Source organism: Pelecanus crispus, chromosome 1, assembly GCF_030463565.1.
Source record: "Pelecanus crispus isolate bPelCri1 chromosome 1, bPelCri1.pri, whole genome shotgun sequence".
NCBI classification, from domain to species: domain Eukaryota; kingdom Metazoa; phylum Chordata; class Aves; order Pelecaniformes; family Pelecanidae; genus Pelecanus; species Pelecanus crispus.
In genome coordinates, this window is record NC_134643.1 from 127,393,037 (window position 1) to 127,420,203 (window position 27,167).

A 27,167-nucleotide genomic window follows, 5' to 3' on the forward strand; every position below is an offset into this window, starting at 1 on the left:
TAATCTTTTCACTTGTGCTTACTTATCAGGGTACAAGTGGAAAAAAAGAAAGGTCTGTCTTCACAGTGAAAGCTGGCGCACCGTGTGGAACAAAGTCACTAGTTTATGTTTGTCACTTCACTGTAAGGCTTCCACTGAAGTCAGTTTTTCCTCAGAGCAGCTGGTTGAAACAAGCTTCAATTCCAGCCCTCAGAATTTCCTCCTGTTTTACACCAATGTCATCAAAAGAGAACACTCCCCCTGCCTTCCTTCTCTCCACACCCCAGTCCCATTTTTGTCTCCACACAGGTATTACCTAACTGAACAACCTTGTACCAAAAAAAAAAAAAATTCCAGAACTTTCCAGAGCTCTCTTGGGCCTCCGCTTCAGTAACTCTTTATTTCAACATATTTTATGAATCTGAAACAATGTTTTGGAAAGCCAGACTTTAGACATACAAGTAAGGAACATACCTTAACATACCATTACCTACCATTAATTTAGGAAATATTTTTACTTATATATATAGGTAAAAAAATAAATTGTCTTGATAAGAAATACTGTGTAACCTGATTAAGAAATAAGTCCCCAGAAACTGTGCAATACAGCAAAATGCACTGGCTGTATAGCTGACACCAGGATAGCTAATTGCTTATTTTCAGAATTTAAAAACCAAAACCAAACCCACCCTAAGGACAGACCGTTCTACCTAAGAAATAAACCTGATTCTTTGTTGGAGATTGCAAAATGTTGTTGGAAGAGGCTCCACGTTGCTACTTGACTTTAGTTGGACTTTCTTTCCCGTTCTCGTGCAGTCACAAAGTTAAGCAGGTCAATGGCTGTAACGATGCCAAACACCATTTGCCGCTTACTGGAGGAACCATCAGAGTTATCTACACAGAAACAAAGAGGGGATTCTGGCTTTAGGAGGCACAAAACCACACCATCCCACTTGGTTTTAATGGCACCGTTGGTAAAGGCGGGTGCCAAGCCATCCCAGCTCCACGCGTCAGGGCCGGTTGGTGGAGCTGGTGATCACTGATGACCCTTGTACATTGAAGGGGAACCCAAACAGCATCTTGGCCAACAGTCACATAGGAAGTGGCAAGGATTTTCATTTCCGAAAGGCTCCACAACAAAAGGGATATAGAAACTGAAACATTATGGAAGGAAGGATAAGGGTCCATCAGATTTATTTTTCTTGACATGAAAATTCAAACCAAATCCTCCGTTATGAGCCTATTTTCCTCATACATTAGTTTCTGTGTCTCTACCTGAACAGCTGCAAACTGATATTATCCTGTTTGAACCAGGGGCCACTAGAGGAGGACATGCGACACTACCATCTTCCTACACCGCTGTCAAATACGGAGTTAGTAGAAAAATCACAATGCAACATTTTCCCATTTATATCCCAAAAACTTATTAACCATCTAATCATTGCTGCATTGAAAGCACAGCTTCAAGTGACTTTTCATTGTGAGCAGAAGCCTTTGAGCTGGGAACCAAGTGGCCAAGTGACCTCTGGCCCTTTATCTATGGTCTAAGTTCCCTGTTCCTAAAGTCTGGCTGTATTGAGATGTTTAGGCTACTAATATACTCAGTTTGTTCAGCCAGCTGTCTTGTCCTGGACTTTTCATTTACTCAATCTTTGTTCCATTGCAACCTTCCAGTGAGATTCTAGGTTTATAAATAGTTAGTCAGCACAGAGTCAAGAGCACATCCTTATGGAGTTTATCAGAAACAAGCCCAAATTCGATGACTATTCTTCATTTACAGTTATAACTGAGATAGCTGTCAGAGAAATTTATCCGGTGAGTCTTATATTGGTTATACTCTAGTTTCTCAGTGTTTGTAATTTTGCAGGTTACCTGCTATAAGGAAGATAAAACAGGAAACAGTATTATTCACATATCACAGTGATATATCCTAGCTTTGAAGATTTATTTAGTCATTTCCAGTTCATAAAGAAGGCAGTGCAAAGAGCTTTGAGAAGGATGAAGAAAAGTGGAGTTTGGAAGAAAAACATCAAGAGAAGGGAAGTAAGTTAGTCTAAACAAAATAAACAGGAAAAAGAAATATTAAGCTCTCTTGAGACACTGATGTCAGTGTTGACATCTAGATCTTACTAAGCTTTATGAAGTTTTAATAAAGGTTTTGCTTTAGAAAGGCAAAAATTGAAGCGTAGTTAACCTGGAACGCTCACTGCGATGGAACTACTGGAAGTTGTACGACAGGCGTAGGAAGAAGCAAAGATCAGCTGTACTGCAGGAGCTTATTCATTGGCTTACTGCTACTAACAAAGCCACTGTACAGTGGACTAGACTCAGGCATTCAGTTCTGAGCAAGTATGTGGGGTTACTAATGCATTTAACATTTACTCCACAAGAATTACAGCACTAGTGTCTTACTAAATGTTAGTAGCATCAGAGTTACATACACAGAAAGAGGACTTGGCTTCTTCGGAACTTGTTTACACACTCACACTTGTACTTGCTTCTTGTTACCACTCAAAGATTACCTCTTACAAGGCACAGTACATGATACTCACATTGAATTTGTTCATGAACCACTAGAGCAAAGTGGTCTATTTCCAGGATATGAGAGAGCTTCCCCAAGTTGTCTTTCAGGTTAATCTGAGGAGAGAGTTACAAAACTTAAATAAAACAGTCCTTTTATGTTTAGTGGTCAATAATCCCTATAGACTTTGTGCAGTATTAAAAACAATGCATCAGCATTTATATACTGCTCCCATCTGAAGTATTGTAAAACACTAACAAATCAAGGCCAACTTAAAAGATCAGTTTTCTTTGTTTCTAATTTCCAAGAAAGCAGAACAAAAAATTGAAGCTCTACATGAAGTTATTTGTTCTGATTCTGTAAACATAATGAATATACTGACCATACTGAATATCTGACAAACATTAATGATGGAAGAAGGTCAAACGTTCCGTGTGTCTAACAAAAGAAGTTACCATAAAACTCATTATACTTGGTGATTTTACTCTAGCAAGACTGGGAAAAAGTGAATGAATCAGGCTGCAAATCATTGTGGAAGTGAATACTGTCTGCAAAGGCAGCAGGGGAACAGAAAATCCCAAACAAGCCAAAAACAAAACCAAGGGTGAAGGCTGCTCAGCTAACACTGTATTCAAGTGCAAATCAAGGAACTGAGAATTAAGAGTTCATTTTTAGTGAAGTTCAACTTTGCTAAGACTAAATAGGAAAGCACCCAGTGTTGACTCTGCAGAAAAATACAGATCCTTCTGAAACACCTAGCTCATCAGCTGCTGGAACCATTTGAAAGAATGCACAAAACTGTTCTTCCTACCTGTGTTAACATATTAAGCAGCAGCAACAGGTCTATTATCCAGGTGACTCTCCCCAGGTAACAGCAGCACCCACCATCTGACATACTTTAATGAAAGGGGATTAAAGGAAGGTACAGCAAAGGAAACTCTTGCACTGCAGATTAGAAAAGCCTTTATCCTGCAGTGAACTCAGCTTGTGACTGAGGAATGAATGCCACAGCATGAACAGTTGGGCTGCACTGGAACACAGAGCTCTCCTCTCCATACTGTGAGTTAGATCAAAAGGATTCCCAGCAGTCTGTGTTTAAGGGACCAGCAGGCTATAGTGCACACTGAAGCATCAATCCTTAAGCTTGTGGGCCAGGCAAGGGGTAGGGGGGGAAATCTGGACCTACTGCCATGTCAAGTCAACTATCAGTCACCACCACTGACAAGCAGTTTTGTGCAAATGTTCGTGCAAAGCCTAACTTTTGAACCTAAGTTCAAAGCTGACTGAAGGGGTAGAGCCCCTCGCTGTGTATAGTCAATAGACTTGTTTTCAGGGACTGGGTAGGCTAAAGATGACCAGGACAAGCAGCCCACAGGCAGCACTGGGACAGCTATGAAGACATAAACATGTTTTGAAATGCTTCAGGAAAATTTAACAGAACTCCCACAGAGTTTTCACCTGTCTCACTACTGCTCATTCATGCCCACAAGTTTTCCCACACAGGCATTTTTTTTTTTTTTTAACCTACTAAGTCTTTAAGGCAATAAGCCCATGCACATGCTACCACGCTGCACATGACTGGGACTGCTTGTTTGGCTCTAAGGACAAGTGACATGGCACTGCTCATGGTCCTAAATTCTAATTCAACTAAATTCTCTCCTTCCCCAGAAGTAGGCTCTGGGACACCAGGGGTGCTGGGGACACCAGGCCTTGTGTTGTTTAGCAGAGTGCTAAATGGTTTAGGATGCTAACCAAAAAGCCACATCAGGGAACAGGTTAACAATTAAACACTAGGTATAGTAACAAGAAAGTCTCAGAGACCATGCCGCAGCCCTATTTTCCAGCAAAGGCAGACAAGAAGTCTGCTAAGGCTTTGTCTGCACCACACCTAACAGTAGCTGATGCAAAGGTCCTTTGGGGAAGAAAGGGTAAAGAGACCCCAAACCACTGGAACTAACATATGACTCCACAATACGGCCTTCCTCTCTGCTAACACACAGCACTTGTTTGGATTCGCAAATTATCCTGTGGCTAGTGTTTCAAAGCCCTAAAATACTATCCTGCTGGAGACTTTAAAAAAAACCTATAACCATTACTCTTCCATTCTAAGAGATTGCCACAAAATAATTGTGGTGCTCATATCAAAGAAAGCTTCTTGTGTTGCCAAAAGATAGTTTTGCCCTGGTAGTCACAGGCTAAGCCGACCTCTTATTGATGCATGCTGTGGTACAGATCCTAACTGTAGGATATCCTAAGTCATTTCACTGACACAGATGATCTGTTTTCCCAATTTCACCAGTAAACAAGCCAAATAAACTTGACTAAAGTGATAAGAAAAGTAAAATCCACAATACTTCTGAGGTTATGTGCATTTAACCATGTTTCTCCATTAAATTGTCAATTCAAATGGAAAATAACCAATGAATGATGCTTTTAGTTAGCATGTTAGCAATACCACCACTTTTGTGTCACTCCTTTTCCATCCTCCACCAAGAAAAAAAGTTAGAACTAAAAAGAAAAGAAATGGTTAAGCTGTTCTTTACCGAAGCATGAGAAACTTTAAGCTGCCCATGGAAAAAAGCCACAACCTCAGAAGTGCAGAGAATTGGCTACTACAGCTAACACCAGTGTAGCTACAGAAATGATTGCACACCACCAGCCCCAGAAACTCTTAAGGTGTCTAAGTGAGGGAGAACGTGAACTAAGCCATTTTGTTACGCACCACATTTCCACCTGATGCTTGATTATCTGTCTGGGAAGGAAAAAATATATTTACATTTCTCCATAAAGGACTAGCATCCCTTCTCAACCTCAGGGACTTGATAGTTTGTAGATTGAACGGAAGCATTACACATACTTCTGGAATACAGCACCTCAGCTACTATGAGACAGTGTTGAAACTAAAAGCCTGGTGAAAACTAGGTCAAGGTCAAGCATTCCATGTTAAAAACAAAATCCTTTTCCTGCAAGAGAAGCAAAGCAATAGCAACAACACTTATATATTTCAGAAGAGCACCCATACAGCTGGGAAGTTGTGGTACCTTGGCACACCACATTGGATGGACAGGTGAAACTGGCTAACATCAAAATTCACATATCTTGATAACATCAGCTTTCAGCAGCCACCCCCCTGTTTCAGCAAGGCATCTGATACAAAAGGCAAAAAGTTGCTTGTTTTTAGCTGATACAGAAATTATTTAGAAGAGCTGTTTCAACATCTCCCTGTCTCTTTCCCTGGATAGTTACATTGCCCAGATTTGTGCCGGGGTTTTGGGGAAAGGAGGAAAGGACAAGCATGCTAGAAGAAAGCCTGCTGAAGTAACGAACAGCACAGTAGAGACACAACACAAACCTGGGAGCTATTGAGTGACCTAGGACAGAGTTTAGAGCACATTTGTGCTCAGTAACAGCTGCTCTGTATGGTCCCAGGTAAACCTTACCCAACCTGATGCCACTGTAGTGTTAGGACACCTACAGTAGTACTTTAAACCAGGGAACTAGGAGTTGTAGAATATACCTGCTTACCTGTCTAAATTGTTTGTAGATTACTTTGCTGACTTCATCAGAAGGCTGAACTTTTCCAGCAAGCAGTGAAGAAAGCATGTTACCTAGGGTAACCATGCCCAGAATCACCCTGGGGAAGGGGAGAGAAGATAGGGCTAAACAACTGTCCTGGTTTCGGCTGGGATAGAGTTAATTTTCTTCCTAGCAGCAGGCATAGTGCTGTGTTTTGGATTTAGTAGGAGAAGAATGTTGATAACATGCTGATGTTTTTAGTTGTTGCTGAGTACTGCTTATGCTAGTCAAGGACTTTTTCAGCTTCCCAGGCTCTGCCAGGCGCACAAGAAACTGGGAGGGGGCACAGCCAGAATAGTTGATCCAAACTGACCAAAGGGCTATTCCATACCATATGACGTCATGCTCAGTATATAAACTGGGGGGGGTTGGCCGGGGAGCAGCGACCGCTGCTCGAGAACTGTCTGGGTATCGGTCGTTGGGTGGTGAGCAATTGCATTGTGCATCACTTGCTTTGTATATTATTATTACTATTATTATATTGTTGTTATTATTATTTTACTTTATTTTAATTATTAAACTATTCTTATCTCAACCCAGGAGTGTTTCTCACTCTTACTCCTCCGATTCTCTCCCCCATCCCATCAGGGTAGGGGGAGTGAGCGAGCGGCTGCGTGGTACTGAGTTGCTGGCTGGGACTAAACCACGACAACAACACAAAAGCCTCAGGTGTTCCTGTAGATAAAAGCATCCACTCTCAGCCAGCCTGGAGAAGTCAGTTCAACTGCTTCATGGTATAAAGCAACATTATTGATGTTATATTTGGATTCTGTGTCTCTGCAGGAGACAGAGTCCAGTTTTCAGGAGTTCTGGAGACTCACACGGAAGTCAGCAGGTGCTGTGGGTGCCCGGCCCTTCTGAGCATCAGAATCTGTATCTTTAGTCCTTGCAACTGGAGAGCTTCTTGCAACCTGAGCGAGCTTTTGAAAAGCACAACTTCATTGTTTTACACCCTCATCTGTCCCTTTGAAAGGGGTGACAGGGCCAGAGACATGCTCGCCTCAATTTTGCTCATTCCCCTTCTCCCTGCAAGGATGTTGCGAGGTCCTGCAACAATTAATCCCTTGAGTTAGCAGTGTAGCTGGAGAGTAACTGAGCAACCCTTCATTATTCAGCCTGTCCTACAGGAGACCTATGAAGTAACAAGGCATACCAGCTTGCTGAGGACACCCTGGTTTATAGGGGCCACTACAACATTGCACTACAATGCAGTGTTCTGAAGAAACTGGGTGAAAGCTGTGGTGGAGATGGGTAGGTTTGGGGTTGTTTGTTTTAAATATGAATTTTTGCTAAGTTAAAACGGCTATTATAAAAAACAATGAAATTATCCTGCAGAGACACACTGAGTAAGTATAGCATAATAATCATTACAAGCTTATTATGTGAAGGACAGGACAGTCCTGGCATAACAACATATTAAGTCCAGCACTGGTGTCTTTAAGGTAACATTTCTGAACTGTGTTACTATAACTGAAGAAAGATGAGCGAGAAGATAATTGTACTTCTAGGAAGCATCTAAAGACATCCCTTGGGACCTGGTGAGGGAAGTGATACATATATGGATGAGTAGTGATATATGTGGACATACCCAGATTCATCAACAACTGGTACCTGGTCGAATCCCTTCTCCCGGAGAATTTCAACAGTCTTTGCACAGGTAACAGTTGGAAGCACAGTAAGGGGAGCAGAGAGGCTTAGTTCCTGAACACTGATGTTCCACCACCTGGGGATGAAATAAAAAACAAGCCCATGCAAGTCTTACACAGAGAACGGAACCAGTTGCTCATGTACAGTGGCCTTCAACACTACACGAATGACAAAAGGCTGCAAGAAACAGTCAGGATTCAGCCAGAGCCAGTAAAGCTTCAAGGCTTTCAAGTTTTCTCCCTAATATCAGAAAGTCACTGAAGTGTGAGAAGGCTTTAAGACCAAAACTCTTTTCCTCATTTCATCTACTTTCGAGGATTACAGATAGTTAGCGGAGAGTACTAACCTCCCTAGTTTTATTATTTATACCTTACACAAAAAATTTTGAGCTCATACCAAAAGAGCTAGCTATATTTACAGTCATTATAGGTAGCAATTTAGGGAAGATCCCCCTCCAGCTATGTAGACTTGCAGGGCTTTGCACTCAAGAACTCTGACCTTGGAAGGGCTCTTTAGATAATAGTTTTTCATTTCAGATACAACCCTTTTCACAAAAAAGAAAAAAAAAATCATAAGTACCAAGTTTTCTTCTGCTGCTATGCAACTCAAAGAAGGAAATCAACTAATTTAAGCAGATTTGATTAATAGCTACAATTACACATCAACACAATAGCATGAAAGATTAGCTAAATCAAAGGAAGTAGTGCAAATTGAAATGAGTTTTAAATTAGCAACTGCCATAAAGACAACTGAATAGACTTATGAAAACCCGAATGGATCTGACATGCTTACCAAGGTTTTTTGACAAGGTCTTCTTCTTTCATGAACCCTTTCTGAATCATCCATTTGTCGCTCAAGAACTTGGACCTGGAAAGCATCAGGAAGTGAAAGCTCATTAGCAGGCTGAACATCTGACAGCAAACCTAGCAGCACACAGAGGCATCTGTTTACAGCTCACTACAACTAACAACTAAAGCGTAATTGAAAATATACTGCCATTTGCCATCCAAGCTTACCAGCCAGGGACATTGAGAAGAAATATTCATAGGAAGAAAAAGGAATCCCATAGGAAATGAAACTTCAATTACATCAGTCCCTTGCAATACGATAGAGACGCAGCCTGGAACGGAGAAGTGCCAACCTGTACTCAGACAAGGTCTGTCTGCAATTTCTAGTCGTCTAATATTGTGTTGGATGCAACGGAAGTCACGAAACACAGCTAAAAACATCATGTTTTGGGATATGTTTCAATGTGGTAGGAGAGAAACAACTTCTCAGCACAGCTCAAAGCCCTTGTGCTTCCACCATAAACTCACGCCAACACTGGCTGCTGCTACATTAGTGCTGTGTTCTGCTGTGGACACAGACAGAGAGAGCGGACAGCCTTACAGGGACCCTTCCAGGAATGGGATAATACCAACGGTCCCCAATAAATAAAACAGCGAAAGCAAGCCTCTTCCTGCGAAAGATGCTAACCAGTGATGGCTATATACTGAAGTCAGACAAAAGGAGGAGCTCAGCTTTCAGAGGGCTAAGCTCCTTTCTACTCCATGTCAGACCCTTTCTAGATAGAATCATAGAATGCTTTGGGTTGGAAGGGACCTTTAGAGGTCATCTAGCCCAACCCCCCTGCAGTGAGCAGGGACAGCTTTAACCAGATCAGGTCGCCCAGAGCCCCATCCAACCTGACCTTGAATCTTTCCAGGGATGGGGCCTCCACTACCTCTCTGGGCAACCCCTTCCAGTGCTTGACCACCCTCATTGTAAAAAATTTCTTTCTTATGTCTAGTCTAAATCTATTCTTCTTTAGTTTAAATCCATTATTCCTTGTCCTGTCACAACAGGCCTTGCTAAAAAGATTCTCCCCATCTTTCCTGTAGGCCCCCTTTAAGTACTGAAAGGCTGCAATAAGGTCTCCCTGCAGCCTTCTCTTCTCCAGGCTGAACAACCCCAACTCTCTCAGCCTGTCCTCATAGGAGAGGTGCTCCAGCCCTCGGATCATTTTTGTGGCCCTCCTCTGGACCCGCTCCAACAGAAGCTGGAGTTCTGAGATACCTCAGATGTTGTGTCCCAAACACATTCCTTCCTTTGGTAACTGGGTGCTAGAAGAAATATGTATTCAACTGCTGTAAGGAGGTCTGAGGGACTGCCTCATCCTTTTCCCAGGGAGAAAACAAGCAGGTTCTTACATGTAGTTCCTGACAGAGTCAGGGAGGATAACAACACAGCGCTGACCTTCCTTCAGCTCTTTGGCAGCCTTCACAGCTACAGACATGGCACTGCCTGAGCTGCCACCTGCCAAAATGCAGATCAGAGGCAAAACTGTCAAACCATAAGTGAAATGAGAAAGAATGAAGGAGAGGAGAGAGAGTAGAGGAGCCCAGGGTGAGGAAGACAGCTTCTGAAGTGGAGGGAGGTCTCCCTGACCTGCACAAGGCTTCAGCCTCCCACATACTATTCGGAGAAACCCAAAGGGTTCACATCTGCTCTTACCACACAGCAGTCCTTCCTCTCGAATCAGCATGCGCGCTAAAGCAAACGACTCTTCATCATTGCTCTTGTACCACTGGTCCACTGCCTGGGAAGGGGCAGGAAGACAGAAACAAGGGTCTATTTAAATTAGGAGGGCTAGGGGAGCTCCACAACTAGTGTGAATTCAACCCATGCTCTTTGAGGTAACAGCTGCCCTACTGAGCCACATGCCTGGGTTTCCATCCTCCAAATGCCAAGTGGGGTTTTTTTGCCAAGGTAAGATGATCACATTAGCACAATAGGCTCCTTATTGAAACCTCGCTGTGAGAGCAGGCTGTTGTGAGACAGCTACAGGGAGCATCAAACAGTTTCCTCCCCTCTTGGAGGGCTTCCCAGGGACACAGGCTCTGCTCAGGACACAGTCATGCCAGTTTTGGCTGGAGGGGTTGGGGGTGCTTTGTTGGGGTTTTGTTTTTTTTTTTGATTGGTTGGTTGGTTTTTTTAAAAAAAAAAAAAAAGGGAAAATGTTATCTGCTCCCAGCATTTCCACCTAGCATTCCACCTAAAATAAATGTGGCCAGTGCAGAAGCCTTCCGAGGACTGCTTTTGCTGATGAAAAGAACAGGAATAGTTCTGTCTGCTAGCTCTCCCCTTATAGCTCAAAGAAATACTTCCACAATTTTTACTCCACCTTTCACTTCACTTCTGCATCCCAACAGAGGGCAAAGGGCACTAAACCAAAAAGCATGACTTACAGATCTATCCAACACTGTCGGGACAAAATCATATCCGATTCCTTCCACTTCATACATTGTCTTGTCAGTCTTGTTCAGTTCTTCTGGTGTAGCAAGGATGGAGCCTTCAGGATCAACACCTATAATCTAGAGAAGCAGTTTCCACTTTGGCTACTGTGACACACTGCTTTTGAGAACACAGCTATCTACTCATGAGCGCTGGCCTCATTACAGCTGTTGGTGTCACGCTGGCTGCACACACAGCCGAGCTAACAGCAACCTAGTCTCCTATTCATTTCTTCCTGGCAACATTCACCTCCCCTGTGACCAAAATGTTTTGCTGCTTCTGGCCCCTTGGCAGCCCATCCTGTCTCCTCAGGCTGTGGACACTAAGGGAGGGGCACCACTTGTTTTACATGGCTTTTGCTTGGTTTAAACAGAAGACAGGGTTTCCCGGAGACAAGATTGTCCTCGTTGACATGTCAGGCACCATTACAGCCAATGCATTTTGTGCCAAGTGTAAGCAGGTAAGTTTTATTTTGTTTACCACTCCCTGCCTATATAGGAAAATATTCACGATTGAAACACAATACCAACTTCTGTGAGGAAACCTAACACGGCACATAGGTAGACACACAGATTCATGTGTGCAGAGAAAATTTCACATGGTAAAAACTCAGCAGCTCCAGACACATTAGTGAAGACACAGTCAGAGAGGAAACAAACAGAAGGCTGCAGTACACACCAGAGAACGAAGTTTCTCAGACACCCCATGAAGAGATCTGAGGGCCAGTTTTCATCTGCTGAGCCAAACCTGAACTCTGGTCACCAGTGAGACCAGAGCACAATGATTTCAGACAGTCTGAAAACCTTTCTTTGCTGCTCAGAACTACCTTCTAACCGAGAACATCCAAGAACATTCCCGTAGAGACCCAGGGCAGGCTTGCAAGGAATGGGACGTGCCAAGTGGACCAGTTTTGAGGTTCACCCCACTAAAGAGAAATGCTTTAGGCTTGCCACTTACTTTGCAACCTGGACACTTCTCCTTTAGCTTTCTGGAGATGCCAGTGATAGTACCTCCTGTGCCAGCCGTAGCCACCAGCATGTCTATTTTTCCTGTTTAAAGGCAAAGGATAAAAGGCAGTTGTGAAATCTCCCCCACAATAATGGATTAAAAACCCACTTAAACCTAAGTATGGACTTTCTTTAACAAAAATGGGCAAGATAAGGCTCTTTGCTTCCCAAGAGCTGTGTTATGAGACCTACTTTGAGGACACCTTTCTCAGTCCCCATTTACTTCAACAATGGTTTTGAAATGTCCATCCAGTGGCCTGGCAAGGCACCAATTTGTGGTACTTTGGACAGAGCTGGAGGTGGCTCACACAGCTGACACCTGTAGTTTTCCTGTTACTGTATTTGCTGATACAGATAATTAATTCTTGAACTTAGAATGAGCAGCCCATTACATTAGTTCATTTACTGAATGAGTGCCAAGAGCATGGGATAGGTACCCATTGAGAGAACTGTTAATACAACTACTCTCACATTTTCATGTGAAAAATACTGCTTTGGTCATGAGCACTCAGAGTGAGTACAGGTGTGATAGTTCAGTCTTCTGCCACGCCCTACAGTTTCCATGGTGCATCCACATGATAGCTTTGTTAATAAAAAAATACACACACCAATTCACACACAAAACCAAATGCTTACCTGTCAAAAGAATAACACCCTGCCAAGCAAAGGTATAAGCTCAGTAATAACTGAACAGTGACTGGCCTATGAGTAAAAGTAAAGACAAACAAGAAGCCTAAAGCTAGAAGTCATCTAGTATCAGTCTGTGGGATGGCAGTTTATTAAAGTATAGTCATTTTAACTCAGACTTAAAGTTTGACACAGAAAGACAAGCCAAATCCTCTGAACAGCTAGAGTTATTTTGGGGGGAGGGGGAGAAGAACCTTTCACATGGTCCTCACCTTAATGAGAAGGAATTTAATAGCTGATTTTCTTATTAGAGGGTCCCATTAGAAAGTGTACTGTCTTATAAGGCAGGTCAGTAGTGCCCTATAAGACTTCCTTCTACCACCTATGGCAAATGCCTACGTGGTAGGCTGCAGCATCACACTGAATGCTTCCAATAGCTCTCAAACCAATTCCTCCACTGGGTGAGTTAGCCCAGCTAAAGCTCTCTGCTGCCACAGCTCAATCACTTCTGGAACTCCAACCTAGCTGCCTAGAGCTAACATGAAAGCAGACTAAACAGGTCTTACTGGTAACAACTGCAACACAGTCTGTACTCCTGAGGACTCCTAAGTGAAGCAGCTTCCAGCGTAACGGAGCATTTGGTCTGAGAATGTAAAAATACCTAAGTGCTGGGTCCTGCACCTGGGTCACAACAACCCCATGCAATGCTACAGGCTTGGGGAAGAGTGGCTGGAAAGCTGCCTGGCTGAAAAGGACCTGGGGGTGTTGGTCGACAGATGGCTGAATACAAGCCGGCAGTGTGGCCAAGGCGGCCAACAGCATCCTGGCTTGTATCAGAAACAGTGTGGCCAGCAGGACTAGGGAAGTGATCGTCCCCCTGCACTCGGCACTGGTGAGGCTGCACCTTGAATACTGTGTTCGGTTTTGGGCCCCTCGCTACAAGAAAGACATTGAGGTGCTGGAGCGAGTCCAAAGAGCAACGAAGCTGGTAAAGGGTCTGGAGCACAGGTCTCATAAGGAGTGGCTGAGGGAACTGGGGTTGTTTAGCCTGGAGAAAAGGAGGCTGAGGGGAGACCTTCTCACTCTCTACAACTACCTGAAAGGAGGTTGTATCAAGGTGGGTGTCGGTCTCTTCTCCCAAGTAACAAGCGATAGGATGAGAGGAAATGGCCTCAAGTTGCACCAGGGGAGATTTAGATTGGATATTAGGAAAAATTTCTTCACCGAAAGGGTTATCAAGCATTGGAACAGGCTGCCCAGGGAGAAGTGGTTGAGTCACCATCCCTGGAGGTATTTAAAAGATGTGCAGATGTGGCACTTAGGTACATAGTTTAGTGGTGGACTTGGCAGTGCTAGGTTTGTGGTTGGACTCAATGATCTTAAAGGTCTTTTCCAACCTAAATGATTCTGTGATTCTATGATTCTGTATTTGTGATCAGAGAAAGTGACACTGTTCTTTCATGCCACTCTAGCTATGGCTTTTTTTTTTTTTTTAAAGATAACTTAAGCATCACTGCTTTTTCCACCTGGTTACAAGCAGAGGAATCTAAAAACCAAAGCACTCCTCTTTAATGGGGAAACAAAATTAATTACTGCAACTACTGAAATAAAGTAATTCTCTAATGACACACAGCATATGTACGGGATTTGCTGTATCAAAATCCATGCATTTCTCAACCACCTCAGGTCCCATTCTCCAAGTACCTAACAATAAGAGAATACTAGGGACTCATGGAAGAGGGGGGTAGTAGTAGAGCAAACATACCTTCACACTGTTGCAGGATCTCTTCAGCTGTGGTGTCATAGTGCGTCAGGGGGTTGCTGGCATTACGGTACTATATTGAAAGACAGAAGAGCCATTAAGTAGACTAGAAAGACAACAAAATTAATGTTGTGAGGCATTTCAAGAACACGACAAACAATCTCCAAGTCCCATAGTAGCTACATACACTCTTTCCAGACTGTTTCCTTTTTACCTGGACCTAGGCAGAATGCCCAAGGGGAGGTACAACCTTCCTAAGTGACCTAAGTTAAGAGTAGTTCTAAGGTTCCAGCACCCTCCAATGCCAAGATATGTCCTGTCTGTGGGACAGTTTCTTTGAAGAACATGACCCTTGTACCTATTCTTCCACGCAGGACTACCAATTCAGTGGAAAGCCACCCATGTTTTGCAGTTTCTGCAAACAGAGGCTCGTTGCTGCCCTCTAGTGACCATAAAAGCTTGCTACCCTACAGCATGGGGAAGGCTCTACTACAGCTCCAGACCTGGGACATCCTTTTCCTCCATGCACCAAGGCTATTGCACAGTCAGCCAAGGACGCTAAGGAACAAGGCTGCAATACCTCCTCCCATGCTACACCTGCACCTCTGACACTTTGGCTCTTACCTGGTCTAGTATATGCGAGTTGGGTATTTCATTTTTCAGTCTCCATGCTACTCCCACGTGAGACTCAGGAGAATCAAATCTGGCAGTAGTTGGGGTCCTCACAATCTCAGCACCCAGAGCTCTCAGGACATCCACCTGTAGTAAACAAAGGTGGTCACAAAACCCAAAACCGCTCTCTCAGCACAGAGACTTCATTGAGATGCAGGGGAAAGAAAACATCTTCCCTTTTACCTGGTCTGCAATAGCTTCCTTAGCAGTTCTCCTACACTACGGACTCACACCATTACTAAGCCATGGGTCCAAATCCTTAATTTAATTTGTTCTTAACTAAGCTTTGCTTGGGAGCTAGATGTCAAACTCCTGTCTCTATTCTAGGCCTTCAGGCCTGTAGGGACTATTGCTACATATTAAGAAGGCTCATTCAGGCAAAGCGCCATCTCCTCTCAGGCCAGTCATATATGCTCTGCATTCCAACAGTGCTATAGCCCAGGATTTTACGTTTAAGTGCAAATTACATATTTTTACCTCCTTTGGACACAGGCAGCAAAGGACATCCTCCACCACCCTATGCACCACCCAACTGCTACGAGGGCAAGAAGATTTATGTCACTGAGCTAAGGCAAGGCCCGTCTTCAGAGGGGAGGCCTTTGGTGCTGCACGGCACATGGCAATGGCCATGCGGTACCTCTCCCTCCAGAGGAGGTAAGAGCAAGTAATGGGTATAGGCCTTCAGGGGACATTGTTCTCATTTGTGCTGCTGCCTTTCAGCTGGAACACTGGAAGCGTTTGAATCGAGATAAATGGTTTTACTAACAGCGATTTGTTGCCTCAACTGTGAGACACGGAGGATCTCTTCTTCTGGCTGCAGGTGCAGCACCACCCTAGTGGAGCGCAGGACAAGGCTTGCTCTAGAGCTGGATGTTCTGCGCTTTCCACAGTGAAGGTAAGTGGACATTACCCAGGTGGCTTTTCCTTCCCCTTTGTTGCTGTGGTGACACAACTCAGATGCTTGCCAGTACTCCCCGGGTGTAACCTGCGGAGCTCAGCAGGCTCTTTAATGGCCTTGCTCAGCCCAGTGCAGAACAGAAGAATATTCAAAGCTTCAGCATTACCTTACTTTGATCTCCTTTGCTCAGTGAGCAACTGCTAACCCAGGGGCAGGTAGTTACTTCAATGTGCTAGGTAAATCTCAAGTTCCCTTGACATTTGTATTTAAAACAGTTATGACAGTTTTCAAGTGACAATGCTGCGGGGATGGGTCTTAAACGTATTTCGGTCCACGGCTAGCCAGCCTGGATTTCTCTGGGCACTGGCAATAGGCCCTCAGCAGAGTTCTGCCTGGCCAGTGACTTGGAGGCCAAGAGCCTACACCTTTGTTGTTTAAGCACTCATCTGCACCAGGAACTCTGCAAGTGCAAACATGCTTATTTTTTAATTCTTGAAAATAAAAGCAAATCTGACCTTCTCCATACTCATTTTCTCTGGCATCACAATGATACAGCGGTAACCCTTCACTGCTGCAGCCAAGGCCAGCCCAATTCCTAGAAACAAGCAAGCACACGTAGAGCATACAGTGAGGAGCAACAAAGAACAAAACCCACAATGCTAGCTTTGGCATGCCCCGGCTTTAATCAGATTTTCACCAGAGGCTTGAGTACAGTGTCTCTAGAGGGGTGGCAAAGGGAATGTTTCTGGCTACTGAGGAGAACTGGATCTCCAGATGCTGCTAGTTCTTTGAGGATCACAGCCAAGTTTAGCCAAGGGTGGGGAAACTTGACATGTGCAAACTGCTAACTTTACCACATGCACCTTCCTCCTGTCCCACCCTTCATTTTTACAGAAGTAATTTGGGAAAGGAATGAGCTTTAAGCTAAAGACAATTAGAGCAATCATTTTGATACTGTCAGAAGAGTATTAGAGGCTCTACTGACTCATTTCTGCATTAAATCCCTAGTTTGCAATGTGCCAAGATTAAGTCCTTTCTAAAAGGACACGATTTAGATGCTGCGTGTGATTGAGGTTCTAACGCACTATGTCAGCTTGCTACCACAGTGAAGTACCCTGACTGTTAGAGACAGACACCTAATTTCTACTTTAAAAATCTGTACCTCCAGCCTGATTTCTGCCTTCCAGCTTGTCATCGTCTGCCCACCTGAAGAGCTAAGCTCAGAAAGTGCCTTCCCCACAGAAGTTTACACCTGTTATCAAATCACCTCTCTGCTGGGTAAGCTAAACAGATGAAGTTAGTTGATATGTGTCTGAGGTCGGACTGCACAGCACCTCCCCTGCTGTTTTGGGTACCAGGCACAATACTAACACATGCATATGACAATGCCTCACAGGCAGTTTACCCTACACAGAGACTTGCTTGTTCAAAGCTGGCTCTGTTTCTACATGGTGCTGGATTGCACAGGGGTGAAGGAAAAAAAGAAAAAAAAATATTTAACTGTTCGTGCAAGAGAAGCGTAACTCACACGTCAAGTAATCCAAGTAGTGTTTAAATATTTGGAAGGGGGTGGGGGAAAACCCAACTATTCTCAGTATGGATAAATATGGATGCCAAATAAAAAAAAAAAGACAACAACAAAAAAAAACCCACCAAAGAAAAAAAGACAGCAAAGGCCTCACTAAGGCCAAAGACTGAAGAGAAGCCATCCAGCACTTTCCCTTATGGTCTGTGATGAAGCAAGCATTTTGAGACCTGAACTCTAACACTTTGTACTTTCTGTTACTGACCTGGAAATGCAGCAAACATCAAAATGGGACTTTGGCTGAGGGAGAAGTGGGATGCAGAAAGGACAAAAATACAACACATTAGCTCTCGCATTTAACATACTCAATAGCTCTGAGCAGTAGCCTAGAGCAAAATCCAATTCTCTCAGGTTACTGCCTGCCCTGGTCTTTGCTTTTAAATGAAAAAAAGACAGATTTCCAAACTAACTGTCCTGTACCTCCTTCAGTTCTGCCTTCTTTCTATCTTTTGAATTCTGTGGCAAGGAGAACCATTTATCAGGTACTGACCCAGAAAGCCGAATGTCATAGCATGACCTCAGATACTGGAGGAATGCAATATATGGATATTTTCCACTACATGCCATCGTTCAGGCAAGAGGTATAGCCACAGTCACAAGGGCTTCAGTTGCACTGCTCCCCCCACAGAGCACCTGCTGAGCAAATGGCAACAGATATGACTTCCCAGTTTTCTGCTGAAGGCAGGGGAACTGGTCACAGATCAGCTCAACATCCCAGTCCCTCCATGAACAAAGGCTGGACTGGATCAAAAGAATAACAGAAAGATCTGCCTGGCCTGTGTCTATCAGAAGGCTACAGTGGATGGGATGCCCAGGAAGAAGTTTAAGAACAGGACAAGGTACCTCTCCAGAACACAACAGGCAGGGAAGTAGCTTGTAGCTTAGCTCATGAACCTCCTCAGAGGAAGCAGTATATTTTATGTTTAACTCGCTCAAGGGGGAACATTCCAGGTATGTTTACTCCCCACCAGAAGAGCAGCTTAACAGAAGTACAACAGCTGTGATGCAGGAGCCCAGAGTTAACTCCTGTCTGCTTGGATCATCAGATGCTCTGCCCTGGCCCCTGATTAGAGGGACTGTTCCTTCCTCCAGCCCTCCAAGTAAGAGACACTGGCCCAGGTGGAATCTGTTGAAAATGTAGGTGCGCAAGGGCTGTGTTAGCAGATAAGTTGCATCCCTACAGCACTATCTCCCATCTCAGCTGTACGAAATGGGAAAGGCTGTTTCTCAAACCAGGCCCACCTGAACTGACAGAGCATAGGAACGAGGACCATGGGACCTCCCAAACAGAAGGGAAAGATCCAGATTCACACCAGTCTTTTGGTGCTTGATTTCCAACAATTTCAGTCAGACTTTAATTCCTGACTAGGACCTAAAGACCCTAGTGAGTCTGGCCTAACACTTTTTTTCTTTTAAAGCAAAGAGCCCCTGCAAATTTAGCAGGCCTCCTTCCCAGCTGTTCTGGTCAGCATAGGACACAGCAGAATTGTTCTTTGTGCGAGATGGAAGAGGCACTGCTCCCTACACCACGCGGGCAGGAAGAGATCCCCTTTCTTCCTTGCACAGACAGCCTCCATGCTCCAGTCTCAAGCCTGCCTGTTCCAGGAAAACCACCACAGCACTTTCCCCCACACTTTGCTAGGGTCTCTCCATTCCCTACCTGTGTTTCCAGAGGTTGGCTCTATGATCGTGTGCCCAGGCTTCAAGATCCCAGCCTTTTCAGCATCCTCTACCATCCTCAGGCTGATACGGTCCTTCACACTGCCCCCAGCATTGAAGAATTCACATTTTGCCACTGGAAACAAAGAAACCAAGCAGAGTTCTTGAACAACAGTCATTTGTTAGACAGGCTGCTGATCCCTAATATATCTGCAAGAGCAACTCTGTTAATGTGTCTGCCCAATTCACCTCCCTACTTTACGACACCAGAGACGGGGATTCAGTTCACAGTTCTCCACTGTTGTGGGTCACAACACCACAGCAAGTTTGGTACTTGATGCTGGCCACAGAAGCCAGGAACATGGCCATACTCTGTCAGTCTCCTCAAAATATGACCTCTCCTTTTGTCTTTCCTGTATTACAGCCTTTTGTCTTTCCTCCTTATTACAGCCCAGTCATTAGTATAAAAAGCCTCAGGGCTCTTCCAGTGCAATAGCACGGGGGAAGGGAACTCTACCAACATGCCTTGCCTCATCCAGCCAAAGAGTGTCTGATCAAACTGGAAGTTTCTCCCCTTGTTCAGCCTACACTTTCACTTCAATACTCCCAGCATTAAACCCCTCAATGGAGTTAACCACCACCTTTCAGGACTCCGATCAGGGCCTCCAGAGATCTCCAGTATGACTGGATTTAAAACACCCAAACAAACAAACACCAATGAATACTCTGAATATGAGAAACAGTCAAAAACTTCATACAACTTTGTTGAAATTTAAAAAAATTATTTTCTATGAGAAAAGTTTTACTTTTTCTGCAAAAATGGAAAATCTGCAGGAAATGTCCTCATGAAGTACAAGTTGAAAGATGTTTTAGATGACCAAATCCTAAAAACCTGAAAATCTTCCAATGAAAAAGAAGAATTTTTCTCACCATTTTCTGCAGGGTACCAGCACTCCTCCTATGCCCAGGTTACATGACACTACTAACTAGGACTACCCCAGTTTCTGAAACAGTGTTTCTTATTTTGATTTTCTACCTGCAGCAGTACTCACAGAGTTCACACTTGAGCCCATACCGCTTCCCAATCTTGTTGATTCGCACCAAGGGTGTATCGCCAACTTTATTCAGGATGCTTGGCATGATTTTCAGAGGCTCTGGCCTGGTACACATACAAAAAAAGTCAGTGTATTCACAGAAGGGGCCACAGGCAGGTCACAGAAAAGCAACACAGCATTTCTGATGCTTTTTATTTCAGCCAGCTTTCTCCCTCCCCTTTATCGGGCTAGTTATTTTAGCTATTTTGGTTTAAAAGGATGTCCGTTGGATACAAATTCATAAAACATCAAGTCCTTGATCCAAAACAAGGATTAATTAGACATCACGCCAAGTGCTGAGACAAGAATGAAGTGCTCTGCACTTCCTCCTGGCATGAAGTAGCTTAGCACTGCTCAGAGTCAGCTATTTTCCAAGCAAAAGGCATTAACAGTGCAATCTTTCATCTAGTCAGGGAACTGCTTGCCAGGTTACTTAAAATAAGTTTGTTCCAGCCCATGTAGTTTCACATCTTTGGTGCAAGGCCCATTGTATGCTTAATCTGGGCTCTTAGCTTTGCTTATACATGGAAATTTAGAAGCATCAGCATATCTACATGCTAAACAGCATCAATTTAAATCGGTCATCTTTTGTTAAATCCACATGGCTCTGAGGGGACCTGGATTAGTGCCATACTGAAAAATGGCAAAGAAAATTAATACTTACAGAGTGGTATGACGATGCGGGGAGGCAGAGGGGGGTTTCCCTAGCTTCCACGTGCATTTGCTAGGTGTATCAGGGCGGATCCACTCCCTTTCCTTCTCATTAGCCTTGCAGTTCTCATTGTCCATCCCACCAGGGAGAAAATATTTGCCAGGTGCATGAGGGCATGAGTTCGTATCTGGCTTCTCCTGGGAAGGAAGTGTAGGCATTTCATCCTTGGGGGAGGGGGAAAGGGGCGGTGGGAGGGGAAGAGAGAAAAAAAAAGAGGAGAGGGGAAAAAAACCCACAAACGACAGAGTGATTCTTATGCCCTGCTGTAACAAGGTCAGAGCATCTTTTGAGATTATCAAAGTTATTCAAGTTCTGCACTATGGGAAACCACCCACTCACATCATTGCCCCCCCTACAATAGCTAAAAATCATGGTACTAATAAGTCCTTATTCTTGTCTCCGTCCCTTCACCAACATATCTATTTCCAGTCTAGTGTTTCGGCATGAGTTCTTCTGAGGGAAGCCTGAACAGAAACAACCCTGGTGGCAATCTTCAAGAGAGCAGTACTGCCTACAAGCCAAAGGGGGCAATGGCAACAAGTAGCTTTTAACACCCAAGAACAGGTTCTGCCAGTGACTACAAGAGATCTTGTCACTATACCTAAGACCCGGGTATTAGGGGAGAAAGCATAGTATGTCTCAGACTAATCTCATCCTCAAGTGTCCCAGTCTTCTTTTTCCTTTATATGAAAAAGGTCACAACAAATGGGTGGGTATTTTAATAGTCAGTTGATGTTTCCACAGTACTGTGAAGATGGGAAAGCATTTCAGCACAATTTTGATTTGCCAAATCCTTATCACCAAAACAGAATCTTGTACTGCAATGTTGAGTGCAAAAGCTTAGTACAGTGCCCTACATGAAGATAACCGAAACACACCGAAGCATGTGCTTACTATAACTAGCCTCCATAAACATTAAGAAAAACAGGACTAGTCTCACGGGAGACACCCCTCCCACACCACAACACAGCTCTCTGAAATAAAACCTCCCCATTCCAAGTGGAGAGGAACAGACAAAGACTGTTTGGTGACTAATTAGCAAATGGTGCCAAAGACTCTGCACTGCTACTTGTAGTCATGAAGAACTCTTCCAGAAAGGCCACTTTCAATAGCACGTACCTCCACAGCATTCCAGAAAAAAAACCTAGAAATCCCTCTGAGAACAGACAGGGCTTTCCTAAATTCTGGTGACAGAAACACAAGCAAACAGTATTCCCCAAAGACCAATGAGTACCTTAGACACAGAAACAGGCCCTTCCAATATCAACTTCTCCATATTCTTTGGTGGAGGTGACGGCACAGCAGATGACTTTCTTCAGGAGACCAAATACTGTGTGTCACGGGACTGGAATCCTCTTCAAAGCTGCAGATCATGTAAGTTAGAGGGGAAGAAAAAAAAAAAAAAAAAAAAATCAGGAAACAGCCTCTTGTAGGGGCAAGACACACATCCCACCTTCACAGGCAAAAAAAAGAAGCTGCAAAACAAAGTGAAGATGACTTGTATAAACAGGATAAAAAAACCCCCATGCAGCAGAGGTATTGCGCAAGAACAGTGGAGGGTCTCCTGACCCTGTTCCTCCTGTATTACCTTATCTTCCCTCTGCCCTGCCCACCACAGTTCAGATCCAGTAAAGTAAGCAGAAAACATCTCTATTGGACTGTCTGCAATTCCATAAGCTTGAAAGCCATACAAAATAATAGAAAATACTCCAGTTCACAGGATATATACTTCTAGGGACACCAAGGATGAAAGGGCTTCATGGTGCCATCACCAAAAGACCCTGTACACAACTTAGGAAAAGGCTTTATACAGGAACACTTGCAGGAGCCTCTCTACCCTTGAGGAGACCAAAATCTCACAAGTTCCTACCCGAACTGAATTAGTGTTGCATGCACAACTATAGCGATGCTGGATACACACAGCAAACACTTCAACCACAAGGAAGCAAGGAAGCCTTCTAGCAGGCTTTTTTCCAGAAATTAGTAAATATAAAATGGAAGCAGTCAGTTCACTTCTCCTACACCAGCCAGTTGTTTACAGAGGCTGCCTGCTTCCTTTCCATTGAAGGCAAAAATCTGGCTGAATTCTTGGAAAGTGTGGGTTTTTTTTCCTAATATTTGTTTTTCTCATCACCATTTTGCAGCAAGATTCAAGCTCTTTCCATTACTGAATTGTGCTAGGCCTGGAAATGGTCCTTGGCCTCATCCTCCTTCTGACATATGCACACAAACCAGATACAGCTTGTATCAGGCAGAGCTGATGGTCTGGTGACGCACTGGAAAAAAGTCCAAATCATGGGGCCAGTGAACTTTAGCATTTGATCCTGCAAGTTAACATGCACCACTAACCCCTACTGCCTTAGGCCCACCAATTCCTTTCTTACATGCCTATTTGAAAAAAATGCCTATGGCATTTAAACTGCCCTCCTTTAGCGAAAAAGCCTCTGAACATGCCAACTTTCCAGACTAAGGCTTGAAATAATTCTCCTTCTGGATATAGAGACTTCCATGCCACCAAAATGATACCACTTTACTGTATTTAGGTTAATACATGCCCAAGATCCAAGATGGACTACATCCTGTCCTAGACTACTGACTAGGACTAGACTGAGAGACAGCAGTCCAAGAAAGCTAATACCCCATAAATACACATAATCTAACACCAACCAGTCTTTGTTACCAGAAAAGAGCTTACTTCTAGTTCCAGAGCAAAAAAAAGCCTTCATTTCTATTTCTGGAAAGTGCCTGGCTCACAGTTTAGAATATCAGCACTTTTTTTAGTAAAGAAAAAATACTGGAGAAGTTTCAAGGCTTCCTACAAGCCACATCCACATGCTCCTTCAGACAGCTGGCATGCAATACCGGACACAGAACCGGCTGCCTCTGCTCACAGGTAACACTGACAATATTTATAAAGTCCATTTAATAACAGTACCTTGCTGCCAAAGGATCAAACTATTTCAACACACAGGAAGAAAGCAGCAAGGGGTTATAGACAGGAAATAGCAGATTTTGTTCATCTTCTAGGTTCTCATAAAATAGTAGTACAAAACCAAACCTCAAAACACCAATCCTCAGTGTCCTTCAAAAGGGTTCAAAAATTGAGGGGAATGGGAAAGAAATTTGTTGCAGTAAAAGAATCAGAGGTTTCAAAAAAAAAAAAATGTGCTTGTTCTCTGCATTGCAGGCAAGAAAGAAAGGAATGTGGCTCTCTTCAAAAGTTGCCTTTTGGAGGATTCCCTCATTTCCTCTATTGTAAGGCAAAAATATCCACAATACAGTAACAGCAACACCCATCACCTCTTGAACTAGAAACAGCAGAAATGAAGGAAAAGCTGTATTTATTGCCTTCAACTAAATGGTGAGATTCTCTCATGTATTTAGAGGAATGGCAATACTTTGATGTTTGATCAAAGCTTCAGTAATGGGTCTAGAACTTTGAACAAAAGTGAGGGAAGAGAGAAAAAAACTAGCCACAAGCATTGCAAACAAAAATCCTGTCACAAAATACTAACCTTAAGCATCATTATTCATTGGAAGGAACACAAGCTCCTGCTCAATAAAGCCCTTCAAATCAGTTTATTAGGCCTTGTTTTAAATAACTCCACACCCACCCAGCCCAAAGTAGATAGGTATGAATATATATATTTATGAAGTCAAATTCTAATCATGCTGGTAGAGAATCAGTCTCAGCTATGGTCAGACTAGTATCTTAGGGTTTTGAAGAAGGACAAAATCCTAGGACAGACTTGGTTGCTCTCCAAGAAGAATTCTTACTACAGCACTCAGTGGAGACATAAAAGCATCTGCGATGGCTTACAGTTATACCTAAGAAACAGGTCAAGAGCCCAAGAGTGACTTGTCATGTTCAGAACCAACAGGAAGACCTCAGACCTCTGAGCTCCTTCAGTGCTACCCATGAGCTTCCTGACACACCACCCTGAACATCCAACTGGTGCTTACAGCCCAAGATGATGCAACTTCAGCAAAACAGGGAGCAGAGGTGGTCAGTCTAGGACATTGAAATTCCCCCCAAGACCTATGATCCTGCCTACGGGCCCAAATCAGGCCATAGGAAGCTGGTGAATCTTTCTGCTGCAGGGATCTTTGGGGGACAAAGAGAAGGGGATGAACAGAAATCACCAAAACAGAGGACGACAGCAACTTTTTCACTAGCCTGACCCTCCTCTCAGTCTTTCCTCTTGGAATGCAGACTGGGAAGACAGGACAGGAGAATGGTGGCTGCTGCTCCAACTGCAATTGAATGCTGCTCAGAAGAGTCTGAGAGACATAAGCTGCAGGAAGAGTTGCCCATCTTCAGGAAAGAAATTCTGTCAGCCTGAATTTAAGTTTGCTGTAAAAGAGAACACTCCCATAACTAGCTGGGGGTGTGGGCAGAGTCTAACTAGAAAATCCTGACTAACTTCTGCCATTATATCTGCAGAGAGCACGAGGCAGAAAAATCAGAAAGACAACTTACAGTCACTTAAACCTAAACCACGAAGGGGATTGGGACATAGGCAGAGGTATGGGATCCAAAAAGCCTCATGGGAAAAGCTCACATCTCTGGATCCATCTCCACAGGGAACCCAAGACCTAAACTATTTCTCAACTCCTACAGAACAGGACTGAAGGCCAACGAGTGAAATTAATCCCCAACCAGACTGAGCTGAACTCACTCCACAGATATGTTAGGAGCTACAGTTTCTAAGGCTGTTTACAGTACATGATGTCAGCACTAATGCAGACATTTAAAGAGTATCATGTGTGCGAGACCCTAATTAACTTGAGTCTTGTCTGAAGCAGAAATGAACCTGTCTAAAAGGCAGGTGTAAGAGGTGGATCAGAGAGAGATGCCCCAAGGGCTGACTACTCAGCAAGAGATGAGATAAAGGATTCCATTATGCTGCGGCCTGAGAATGGGAAACTTTGACATTAAGCAAGTACTTTACTCTGTGAACAAGTAAACCACTGCAAACCAATTGTTCTGCTCACTCTGAATATCACAGGGCGTAAGAGAGCTTTAGGATCTTTACAGGTTACCAGATGTAGCAGTACCCATCCAGCCTCTGGAAGCTGTTCAGAAACACTACAGCTGTAAGTGTTTTAGGAGACAATCAGCCACCCGTTTTTTGTTGTTTTTTTTTTTTCCCTCCACTCTACTACTTCTTCAGTAGCAGGCAGCCATCGCTTCAGTGTCAGAAGACATCAAGTGACCTGAAGCAATTGGGGTATGAATTAACAACACCGTGGCTCTAGGAAGAAATACTTTGAGAATCGACTCTTATCTGTTTTCCTCTACAGAGCAGATGACACACGTCTGTCTGTCCTCTCAATGATCACTCTTCCTTTCAAGGCCAGACAGGCATACTCACAAGCCTCCTGAGAGGAAATAAGTCATTCTTTAATGCCTCTGTAACACTGCAAAGATGTTAAAACTTCAACAGCAAAGCAACTTCCCCCACTATGGCAATTATGCTAGGCATCAGCCAGTGAAAACATGAAAGCGTTCAGTCTGCCTTCCCCCCACAGAAAGGAAGCTGCACATGCAGCCCCAATGCAGGTGTCTTCTGACATCTCCATTTCCTGCGTTCACTCCAACCCTGTCCGGACTCACCTGGTAAGTCTTCTGAGTGAAGACTGATGTCTTCAAGGAGCACAACAGCATTAGAGAAAAGACTGGAAAATGCCTTAATCTGCATTTTTACCTGCTGCAGTCAGAAGCTTTCGTTATTTCTTTCCCTGCATCTAGTTCCCTCTCCTCAGTCAGCATACAAAGATGGACCAACACTACAGCCTGAACAGCGCTCTTGATCTGCCAAGCTCACCATGTACAGGGAGAGAAGCGTTACAGGTAGGGTAACAGAGGCTCAGAGATTAAGCAAGTTGCCCAGCATGGCAAAAAGAGGGAGTTGGAGCTCTGCTCTCAATTTCTGACCAGGTCTACAAAACAGGTCAAAGCACAGCTCCCCTTCCCCGGCATTATGGTGCCCCCGCCCCCTTCAAGGCACCACATCTTTTGTTTCAGCCCAGGGACCTCTGACAAAGGCTGGCAGAGAATTGCCAGTCACACTGCCCAGGCAGGAAGCCAGCTTTTTGGCTGATGCATATTTTATGGGAAAGGCCAACTGCCACCCACTCTGGCTACATCTGTA

At 43.9% G+C, this 27,167-nt stretch overlaps 1 protein-coding gene across 1 annotated transcript; it reads right to left on the minus strand.

Moving 5' to 3' along the window:
- Positions 1 to 763: 763 nt before the first annotated feature.
- LOC104029783 (cystathionine beta-synthase-like protein) lies at positions 764 to 22,288 on the minus strand. Its single transcript, XM_075710121.1, has 16 exons — positions 22,247 to 22,288; positions 20,965 to 21,176; positions 20,259 to 20,365; positions 19,208 to 19,342; positions 16,478 to 16,557; positions 15,017 to 15,151; positions 14,396 to 14,465; positions 11,954 to 12,045; positions 10,947 to 11,076; positions 10,217 to 10,297; positions 9,913 to 10,018; positions 8,516 to 8,590; positions 7,665 to 7,799; positions 6,026 to 6,134; positions 2,532 to 2,616; positions 764 to 873 (listed from the first exon to the last, which is right to left on the minus strand). The coding sequence occupies exons 1-16, from the start codon at positions 22,286 to 22,288 to the stop codon at positions 764 to 766; spliced, it is 1,704 nt and encodes a 567-aa protein (XP_075566236.1).
- Between the last annotated feature and the right edge of the window lie 4,879 nt (positions 22,289 to 27,167).

What these genes read in the sequence shown, in the direction of transcription:
- LOC104029783 (XM_075710121.1), bottom strand. Translation starts at nt 22,288, where the DNA reads ATGGAGAAGTTGATATTGGAAGGGCCTGTTTCTGTGTCTAAG. An exon ending in GGCCTGTTTCTGTGTCTAAG is followed by an intron (nt 21,177 to 22,246) that starts GTACTCATTGGT and finishes CCCTCCCCCAAG; the next exon opens with GATGAAATGCCTACACTTCC. An exon ending in GATCCTGCAACAGTGTGAAG is followed by an intron (nt 12,046 to 14,395) that starts GTATGTTTGCTC and finishes GCCTTTAAACAG; the next exon opens with GAAAAATAGACATGCTGGTG.